This window comes from Stylophora pistillata, chromosome 10, assembly GCF_964205215.1.
Source record: "Stylophora pistillata chromosome 10, jaStyPist1.2, whole genome shotgun sequence".
Lineage (NCBI taxonomy): Eukaryota > Metazoa > Cnidaria > Anthozoa > Scleractinia > Pocilloporidae > Stylophora > Stylophora pistillata.
The window spans coordinates 7,067,048-7,078,263 of record NC_142528.1 but is presented as its reverse complement, the minus strand read 5'-3'; the positions used below and the strand labels follow the sequence as shown (position 1 = coordinate 7,078,263).

Here is an 11,216-nt window from a genome sequence, read left to right as displayed (position 1 = left end):
GAGCACGCAGACACCCGGCTCTTTTTGCAAGATTTTTTGTTGCACACGTTATTAGAAGATTTTTTGTACATCATTGGTATGAGCACATCACATCACTTCAAATAATTTGGATATACCAACAAAGTTGAAGTGGTAAATTGGTCACCGTAACGATTACAAAAGCTGACGCTTCGAGCGTTAGCCCTTCGTCGGAGCGAAGGGCTAACGCTCGAAACGTCAGCTTTTGTAATCGTTACGGTGGCCAATTAATCACTTCAACTTTGTTGATATATCCAAATTATTTCGTTACTCCCACCGACGCAGCCCCAAACAGTTTCTTTCGAAACTATCAGCCTTTTTACATCACCTCAAAGTCCGTGAAAAGTCAGAGAATTTTACCTTTAGGTCGCAGCAAAGTTTTATTAGAATTTTTGCATCGAAAAGGCAATTTTGTTTCAAAAATTACATATCTTTATTTTTGTTGAATCACGGCTACAATACTCATCCCGCGGGGTCAGTGGATATCGCCAGAGTCAGGGTATTTTCTTTTCACTCCGGTGGGTGTCAACCTTGTGCGAGGTTTTGAGCAGTTTTGTGAACGAACCACTGTTTGTAATCGAAAATATCATGATATGCTTTGTTAATGTTTTTGATTGAGACGGTTACGAGATAATTTCCAAAAAGGATGTATCAATATGAGAACGACGAGTGTAAATTCAGCCAAACAAGATATTTGTGCAAATTCATGGAAGATGACCTCATTTGCGTAGATAGCAAACTTGAGATTACACGCTCAAATTTGTTGGTTTGATAGTAATACAAATTTAGTGTATAGGAGCACATTTGCTCATATTGTTTTTATTTGAAGCCTCGGAAAGATTTGTAAAACTGATGCAAACAAATGAATTTACACCATGTTTGCCTGGATTTTGTGCTGAAAGCAAACCTAATAGTTTGCAAAGAAACCAAATCTGTATAAATGTACGTCAAGTTTTTTTATTAGCAGAGGTATCAAAAAGGAAGCGAAGGTGAAGTTAATATCATATTTACTTCACAATTGCGCGCAAATACAACGGGAATAAACATCTGCGTTTGCATCATCATTACTTCCAATGCATTTTCAGGGGAGCGCGTAGTAAAGAATTAGAATTAATTATTGTAATTGCGAATTCGCCTCGACTACGCGTGGTGGGAAAATTAGGTCAGGTGATTTATAACTAAAAGGAACAATTTATGCTGTAACAACATTCGAAGCTGGTCATCAACGGTCGTAAACGCAAGCATCAAGATAAAGCATCAAGATAGCGAATCAAGGGATCCAACTACTCAGAAACACAAATTGTAAGTTACGAAACCGTTTGTCGCTTCGACTAAGAATATTGTAAATGACATTGTATCCCGAAATTATTTAATTTTCAGTTGACTACGACGTAACCACGGATGTAACGAGCCGTGCTCACTCTAGTATAAATAAAACCTGACAACGTTGATCCCTGGAAGGCTAATCTTCAAAATAAGTAGCGCCTTCAACCATAGGAGCGAATCATCAATATGAGAATGACGGGTGTAAATTCAGCCAAACATGATATTTGTGCAAATTCATTGAAGATGACCTTATTTGCGTAGATAGCAAACGTGAGATGACACGCCCAAATTTGTTAGTTTGATAGTTATACAAAAATAGTGTATAGGAGCACATTTGTTCCTGTAGCAAAACATGAGTAAAACACGCGCAAATGTTTTTTTTTTGAAGCCTCGGAAAGATTTGTAAAACTGATGCAAACAAACGAATTTACACCATGTTTGCCTGGATTTTGTGCTGAAAGCAAACCTAATACTTGCAAAGAGAGCAAATCTGTATAAATGTACGTCAAGTTTGTTCATTTGCAGAGGTATCAAGAAGGAAGCAAAAGTGAAGTAAATATCATATTTACTTCACAATTGCGCGCAAATACAAGGGGAATAAATATCTGCGTTTACATCATCATTACTTCCAATGCGAATTTAGGTCAAATCTAGAGTCCTAAATTTGCATCATATTTTCTTCATTTGCAAATCGCTTTAAATCCAATTTTTCGTGCCGTGTAACCCTATGGCATACGTGGATCAGTAACCCCTCCTACCCCATAGAGGGTCTGAATCGAATGTGGATTTATGTTCCCGGTGATCTGTAGAGGTCATCTTCTAGCGGTGTTACCAGGGAATTACTCAAGACCGAATAATGGAATATGACGAAAATTGGAACAGTTTGCAGTTTTTTTATTTATTTTTCTTTCCACGACATTCTTCATCAAGTTCTGTCATTCATGTCAGTGTCCCTCTTATAACGCTTAAACACATCTTTTCGGCTATGCACTTAAAAGACTTTCTAGGAAGACAAACAGCAATGAAAAAGTAGAATTCCAGATTATGAAAGCTCCTGCATACTCATTTCAAAACAGACCTCCCTTCTCCAGTAAAACACTCTTAAAGTTTGACCCCCAGATTTTGTATAAATGCAAATAAATTATTAAAATTAAAAGATACTTTTTCTAACGAAGAGCCCTAAACCAGGCTCTAGAGGAAACTATTTAGAGTTGCGCTTTTGGTGGCAGAGGGAGCGTTCTTGTATCTGCAAATGGGAAAATCCGCTGGATGGAGTCGCATTTTTCACGACTGGAATGACTATGATGGGGTTGGATTTTCAACAGAGTAACTAGAATGGGGTCGCACATTTTCGGGATTTTAGGCGTGAGAAAAAAAATTAGGAAACGAAAAATGGGAAGACATGCGGTTAGAATATTGTTACCGAAAGTCACAAAGTTGATTAAGTTGGGATCGCGAAAATTACCTTTGCCTAAGTGAATAAGATGGGGATCTATTATTGGTCAGAGAATTGAATATAATGGAAAGGGTTCAGAGAGGCCAGCGGCACATACCAAGCAAAAATTGAAACAAGTAACCCCCTCCTCTCGCGCTTTTTACTTCTATTTATTCTGGACGAAATCTAAACCGAAAAGAAAAAAAAACGTTTATTTCCCAGATGCAAGTGGATGTGCTTGTTCTAGGCCACGTTTCCTTTTTTATTGACAGATTCATTTAAAGCAAGAGATTATCGTCTTTTACTTAAGGCTAGGAACTAAAAAAGTTAAAAAAAAATTACTTTTTGTAATTGTTTATTACATTTGACCACGGTCCTTGTAAAAATTCACAGTCCTTGGTTAAAACACTTTCCGGTTTAGTGTGGTCCTTCACATTCAAGGGAAGCTGTAAAAATTACACCACAATTAATACCATCTAAACTACTCCCCAGTAGAAAGGAATGTTTTAGGTACAAGGTAGTAAAATAACATTGGTTACCATACTGAAAATATAAAATCTATAAGTATAAGGGTTTTTTTTTAGTTAATTTTAAAACAACAACTTCCGATTTTATTAGATTATGAGATTATGTCTACATCAGGAGCCCATAATATTCTCAACTATTCCATTACACTGAAAAAAGGATTATGCTCCCAAAAAAACTACGTTGCCCGTAAAATTATTTCCTACCATAGGTAATTTGTACAGTACTACTTAACTAAGCTTTTAATAAAATCATCAACTAAAAAAAAAGTACAAGTTCGAGTACACGATGAATAGGAATAAGAGAAAGGTTAACAAGAATGAGAGCATTTTCAATGAAGCTGCTAAATAGTACTTTTAAAACTATTAAAAACATATCTGCTATTAAAATCAAGCAAACATACTGTCATCTCATTTGTTATTCTCTTTTAGAAGACAAAGCTATTCATCAACAACTCATAAAAATAAAATTCAATATTCTTGGTATCCTACAGATCCCTTACTACAGAAAAAGGCCTATATACAACGTACTTTCTGAAATGAACTTCACAATTCATCACGCATTCATCACGAGTAGGTTAGATTACTGTGATGCTTTATTGTATGGCCTTCCCAAAGAGCAAATAGCTAAGTTACAATGCGTGAAAATGCTGCCGCTAGACTAATTATGGATATCGGGAAGTATTCTCACATTACTCCAGTACTCTATGAGTTACACTGGTTACCAGTACTAGCGCGTATACACTTTAAGATCCTATTATTAACTTTTAAAGCCATCCATGGCCTCGCACCCGCATATATTAGCAATCTTTTAGTTATCAAACGCAAGTCCTTGTACAATCTTAGATCTAACTCAGGTATTTTATTAGAGCCACCAAGAGGCAAAATGCTGGCAACCCTGGGTAAACGTGCATTTCAGGCAGCTGCACCGCATCTATGGAATGAGCTTCCATTGCAATTACGCAATATTCGATCTGTAGAAATTTTTAAGAATTCAATTAAGACTTTTTTTTTTAGGCAAACCTTTTAATAGTAGATAAATTATGAATCCTATATAGCCAATTTAACTGTAATATGTAATTATTATTTATTTATTTATTTTTTAATTAGATGAGATTTTAATATTTAGAGATATCAGTTGTAAAGCGCTTTTGATCTGTTATTGTAAATAGCGCTATATAACAAATAAATTATTATTAAAATTATTATTATTATTAACAAGCAAAAAATATCAGTGAAAATTTAAAAATCGTTTGTCGGACGACACCCGGCCAGTCATCAGTTGTTGATCATGACAATCGTTTTCTCTTCCACACTGAGTCATTTAGAACACACTGTTTGATCAACAACGGATGGAGATGGTCAATAACGTGACATAACCTAACAAACTGTTTGTTATCTAACTAATTCTTTATCTAATTAATTATCATGTATTCAGAGTCGTTTAAAAAACACGTGTTGAACAATAATTCCAACCTTTATAAACATGAAATTATTACGTCACAGGCAATAAGTAACAGGAGGAGCCTATGTAAGCTCTATGCCTCTGACTTAATAGAACGGGAAAGTACCAGGCCTCCTCTAACTTCCCAGTCAGAGCCAGTTATCGCTTCAGACAAACACTGTTTTCCCACGTCTGTTACCTTCAAATTCCCTCCGAGGTCTAGGCTCCTCAGTTTGCAGTTGGTATCAGTTAAGGCTTTGCACAAGTACTTTATTCCTTCATCTCCTATTTGATTCCAACTGATGTCTAAACTCGTTAATGTAAAGTTCTTGTTAGTTAAAGCTCTAGCTAAGTCCTTTACTGCTCTGTCTCCTGCTCTATTCAAACTGACGTTTAACCTGGTTAAGGTGCAGTTAGTGCTGGTCAGAACAGTAAACAAGAGCATTATGTCTTCATCCCCAAACCCATTCCAACTAACGTTTAAGCTGGTTAATGTGCAAGTAGTACTGACCAGTGCGTCACACAAGTGTTTTAATCCTTCACTTCCACAGTCATTCGTACTGACGTTCAAACTGGTTAACTTGTAGTTGACACTGGTGAGCACGTTACACAAGTACATTATTCCTTCAGCTCCTAACTGATTGTCAGAGACGTTCAAACTGGTTAACTTGCAGTTGACACTGGTGAGCACGTTACACAAGTGCATTATTCCTTTATCTCCTAACTGGTTGAGAGAGACGTTCAAACTGGTTAACTTGCAGTTGACACTGGTGAGCACGTTACACAAGTGCAATATTCCTTTATCTTTTAACCAATTGCCAGAGACGTTTAAGCTGGTTAATGCGCAGTTAGTGCTGACCAGTGCGACACACAAGTGTTTTAATTCTTCAGTTCCAAAGTAATTGTTACTGACGTTCAAACTGGTTAACTTACAGTTGACACTGGTGAGCACGTTACACAAGTGCATTATTCCTCCATCTCCTAACCGATTAAAAGAGATCTTCAAACTGGTTAACTTGCAGTCCCTACTGATCAGCGCTCCCCAGAAGTGCTTCAATCTCTGACTTTGTAAACCATTGCAATGCAGTGTCAAGCTGTAAAGTTCACCCTGAGTAAGAGCTGTACTCAAGTTCTTCAAACCTTCATCAGATATCCGACTCCGAGAAAGGATTAATCCGGTTACTTTCCAGTCCCTGTCAGTGATCGCTTTACACAATGTTACCAAATCAGGGTCGTACTCTGTTGGCCACGCCTTCAATATGCCTGACGTCGAACTGTATAACGATGAACCAAACATCTCCTCTTCCTCCCTCATGTAAACAAACCAGCCCGATGGCAGTTTAAAAGGAGAAAGTTCATCCATAAACAGCAGCGCCACCTGCCATGCACCTTCTCTGATGTGAATACTAAGGAATGTTTTCAATTTGTACTTGTCCATTGCTTCTCGTAATTCCTCCACGGCACTAAGGGTATGGAGTACTAAAATTTTGAAGAAAATAATTCTTAATATTTTACTTGAAAATATTACTGTGAAAAATCCTCCTTTACATATTTTTGTTTATCCTAAACAGACAAACCACACAAAGATATCTTGGAAAATTGAAAACATAGAGAATTTCGAGTCTCAGTATTTCATTCAGAGTCATTCAAAGTCAAAGGAAACCAGTGGGTAAAACACAGAGATAGACAATATAAACAATAAATGTCGTGCGATACCAAAAACAGTGAGTTAAGCCCATTTTCTTTTTCTTTGGCACGGCAAAAAGTCTAAACATTTCAACAAACTTTACACGCGAAGTTGTAAATCACTGTCATAAAGATTTATTCTTACATATTCTTTTCCCTCATTCAAAATTTAGAAATCTAGAGTCAAAAAATGCCTGCTGGAGATGGTATTGTTGTTGTTCTTTTTCGAATCTGAGTTTTTGAAACCACAAACGTTTCAAAACATTTTCAAAATCAAAAGAGAAAAAATGTGGCTTCACATGGCAAACAAACGAAAGAAATATTAGTTTTGATAAACGTACTGAAAGAAACGTTTTCCTTCTGGGAATAAAGCCCCACATAAGCGATCAGCTTTAACATCAGCATTATACATGCTTATGGACTAAGTAGAATGGTCATGTCCGTCCGGCTTGATCTTAATCAGATTTTTATTCCGTGACCGCGCACTTCTCTTTCTATTTTCTTTCTCTCGGGGCCGTACCCTTGGCCGTGCAGCTTTTAAGAGCCACTGACCGTAAATATCGAGAATCCGCCGACAGTTGCAAAATTCGTAATTCGTTTTATTTTTCTAAAGGACCCTTTTAATGAACCTTTTTCGAAAACTATATGAAAAAGTTCTATCGAGCTTTTTTCCTCCGAAAAATCGAAAAGTTCACAGTACGCCTAAATGGCCGTTGTCCAATGAAAATTATGCAATTTCGGCAACTTCGTACGCTACAACGCGATGCAATCCTACTTTTAAATTTAAAGACGAATTAATTTACTTGTTACAAAAACAACGATAAACACAGCAATTCCCAAGGCTCTTGTTTCCAAGAGGGAAGTTGGCAACTGATGTGCTTCTCTCATTAGAGACATCGATCACTTTAAAAGCTGATTTCCCTTTCTTTTGCGGCTTCCGAAATAATATACATATTATCAGCTGAACTAACGAACGAACTTACCTGTAGTATCTCTGATGTAATCATGTACGACCGAAAGGAATTAGGAGGGGAATTAAATGAAGCACATGGTCAATTGTATCTGTTTTGTGTGACTTTACAGTGATGTATTGTCCAGGCCCACAGAACATAGTTGATGCTTTGTCTCCCCTAACCTAAGAAGCCTCAAATGAAAACAAGAATGTGGCAGAAAAATACATTCGGTACGTTGCGGAGAATGCAGCCCCTAGAGCCAAAGCTATCCAAGACATTGAAAAAGTATCTGCTGAGGATGAAGAAATTGCACTGTTAAGGAAGTGTGTTCAGAGCAATGATTGGACTGTCGGCCAGTATTTAAAGCTGAACGAGCTAATGGTCCTAGAAAAGTTAGTGTTGAAAGGAACTAGGTTAGTAATCTCGAAGAAACTTCGCAAGAAAATATTAGATCCAGCACATGAAGGTCACCAAGGAATTGTCAATTAAGACCAAGAAAAGACTCCGTACCAAGGTATGGTGGCCTGGTATAGACCGTCAAGCCGAACAGAGGTGCAGAACATATCATGGTTGCCAGCTTGTTAGTAAACCCTTGCCCCCAGAACCATTGAAGAGAACAGAACTCTCTACACAGCCCTGGCAAGACCTCGCCGCAGATCTGCTTGGACCCCTTCCAACGGGTGAATATCTACTTGTGGTTGTGGATTACTTTAGTCGATTCTTGGAAGTAGCCGTAACCAAATCAGCGACATTCAATAAAAATCATTAGCTGTCTGGAAACAATGTTTGCGACTCATGGACTACCACTGTCAATAAAAACAGACAACGGTCCCACAATTTGCGGTAGAAGAATTCGAAGTCTACCTCAAAAACAACAACATCGGACAAAGAACATCAACTCCATTGTGGCCACAAGCCAACGGTGAAGTCGAGAGACAAAATAGGAGTCTGCTAAAAGCCATGCGGGTTGCGTACAGCGAGGGACGCGATTGGCGAAAAGAAGGGAGTCTGTTCTAAGTTAGTAAACCAGCTTTCCAGAGTCAGTCGTTGAAAATAGTCAGTGCTGTAGGTTAGGCATTGCGCAGAGTCCCAGTCAATGTTGTGGTTGGTAAGTCGATGGTGTTCAACAATGTGATTGCTGACATCACCTTTCCTCGTCGCCCGTCTGTGTTCAGTCAGTCTTGTTGTGAGGTTTCTGCCGGTCTCACCGATGTAGGAGGCTTGGCAGTCGGAACAATTGATCTTATAAATCGTTCCCTGTCGTTTCCCCTAAACAGATGTCAACAACTACCCGCTCCATACAAACGACTCATTGAGGACATAAACATCACAAACGACCGAAAAAGAACGACCTAACTTTACCGACAAATCGAAACAGACCAATCACGACCGACTTACGTCACTTGAGTCTTACAGCCAATAACATCACGGCAAAACCAACCGATCATTTCACACGAACTGGAATAAGAACATTCTACTGACAACAATCATTCACTTGACTCTGATGATGACTTCCGCACAGGTTGTCGAAACGTCAGTCACTGCCACCGACAACAGTCCTTCTCAGGACTACACTCACCCGGACGATCGGACTACACCTTCACACGTATAAGTATTTGTAAGTAATGACTCGTCTTGTAATTCAACGTATGCTGCAAAAAAATTGAATAAACGATCATTATTACTATTATTATTATGGCAGTATATACACATCTGGATGGCGGTCCTACTCACTCAGGCTAGGCGTTGACCGTGGCTAGCCTAAGTCTTATTTACATACTAAAATTACATGAAATTGCTAATCTACTATAGAACGAAAAAGTTACATAAAATCAATGATCTAAATAAACAAAGCATCATAAAAACCTATATGAGTCTTCAAGTAGCTCGCTGACGGGTATGTGCGAGAGTTCTAAGCTAACCAAGAACCTTAAAGGTTTCAGCAATGTTCAGAATGGCGCTGAGAACAACTTTATGCGACTGACGAAGAACTTCTCTCCCTTTCTTTGCACCTAACAATTCTCTAACACTCCTTCCAACATTCTTAGAGTATCTCTCCCCCAAGACATCTACAATTCAGTTGACTTGACGTATCTCGAATCCAGGGTATTGCTGTTTAAGCTCCCAGCATAGAGCAGTGTACTTTTTTTTGTCTTTACCTGGTCTTTCTGGTGACGGTTTTCTGTCCAAGGGCAGCTCATTTCTAGTAAAGTGACGATCTTGCTTCCTTTGTCTACGAACCTTGCATCTACTCTGTTGGCTCTTACTTCTGTATTGTCCGCGTATACAGAAACATCCAATAAGCTGTAACTTGGTTGTTCTCGTACACTGGTTTTGGTTGTATTTGGGAGTACCAAGGAGGGGTCGTTTCTATAAGAAGATAGTCCTCAAAGTGCCCCTGAGACGAAAATTGACCATTTTATTTTGGCCTAAACTGTTTACACAGTGTTGAATTGGATCAAGTTAAGACCCTTTTTGCCATTAAAAACTCAAAACAAACCTTCGATGACCAATTTTTACCGCTTCAAAGTCGTCCAAAAATCGTCCGCCATTGCTGAAAACATGTTCCAGCCGAGCCCGCTAAAACGTCATCCTCACGTCAAAGGCTCAACAAACTTATGCTTTGCTTTGTCACAACTCTCTTTGTTCGCTGCTGCACAGAGAATCACTGTTTCGTTGTCAGTCGGGAAATGTCGACTTTTTCAGACGATGAATTGTCCCAGAAATCATCTGAAGCTTCTGTGGATAGTTTTGCGCCCACAAACAATGAATTTTTGCCCTGCGAATAAAGATAAAGAAAGCAGGGCACGTATTCCCCATGTCGCTTTTGTGGTCGCATCGCTTTATCTGCTTCGAACTGTATTTTTGCTTGTCGTAAGGAATTTTCCTTCTTTGTAAGAAATGATCGGGCGATTAGTAAAAATAGTTTTCGACAATGGCTAATTGTGTATCCGAAGGCGGATATTGGGAGTTTGTGAAAGCCATTTCTAAGCCATCAATGTGTTTTCCCGGTGCATTTGGTCAATGATCTCATCAACCCTTTCCTACGTGTTTTTTTACTATCGGTGCTTTGAGAGGTTTGAAGTGAACTCTGTTGTTTAGTTGCACTTTGGCCTCTTTTGTTTTTTCTGTCTTATTCATGATTATTGTTGTGTTGCTTCGGTGAGGTTTAAAGCAGAGTTTGTTTCAACTCTTGTAGAGCCGTGACCTCATTGCGTTACAAAGTACAGTCTGCAAGTAGCGTTATGACAATTTTCCAAGTAGCTCTGAAGGGCGATAGAAGACTGAACCGGTGGCATTCAGTTTGATATGAAACAGAAGTGGTTCTTTGTTTTGTCCGTGAAAGGTGTAACGGAGGCGCATTCGTCTTGCGAATAAATCTCGCAAAAGTTGGTCTGATTTTAAATTCGTTTGTCAAGGACGTTGGGATGAATTTGAGACCCTTTGATAGCACGCTGACTTGGCTGTCAGATGGTTGATAGTTTGACAGGTTTTTAAAGAAATTTTAATTTTCTCGGTTTTATGGCCGCAAGCCTACATTTTAAAGTGTTTTTACGTTCTGTTTCTGAAGCTGCTTGTTCTGCTTTCGCTGATATTAAAGCCAGCTTTTTTTAGAATCAAACTGACACAATTATATTTTTCATCTCTTTTGTATAAAAGTGACCTCTTTGAGGTTAGAAATCTCAATACTCAATTGGGCTATTTTATCATTCTTATTTACAATGTTCACCGAGTACTTTCCTTTGTAAAGATCAAAATAAACAACTTTCCTTTGTGTAAGGTTTTATGCCAGAGAGTCGTTGAAGGTGGATATTGATCAGCTCATATGT

General features: G+C 38.4%; 2 protein-coding genes and 1 pseudogene across 3 annotated transcripts in view; all 3 read right to left on the bottom strand.

Moving 5' to 3' along the window:
* LOC111345785 (uncharacterized) overlaps window positions 1-11,216 on the bottom strand; it is a 304,322-nt gene that overhangs the window by 95,005 nt on the left and 198,101 nt on the right. The window lies entirely within an intron of this gene.
* On the bottom strand, window positions 2,967-6,222 carry LOC148721616 (uncharacterized). Its single transcript, XM_088735392.1, has one exon. The coding sequence runs from the start codon at window positions 6,183-6,185 to the stop codon at window positions 4,842-4,844; it is 1,344 nt and encodes a 447-aa protein (XP_088591518.1). The 5' UTR covers window positions 6,186-6,222; the 3' UTR covers window positions 2,967-4,841.
* Window positions 9,017-11,216, bottom strand: part of LOC148721615 (uncharacterized) — a 7,761-nt pseudogene continuing 5,561 nt past the window's right edge.

What these genes read in the sequence shown, in the direction of transcription:
- LOC148721616 (XM_088735392.1), bottom strand. Translation starts at nt 6,185, where the DNA reads ATGGACAAGTACAAATTGAAAACATTCCTTAGTATTCACATCAGAGAA.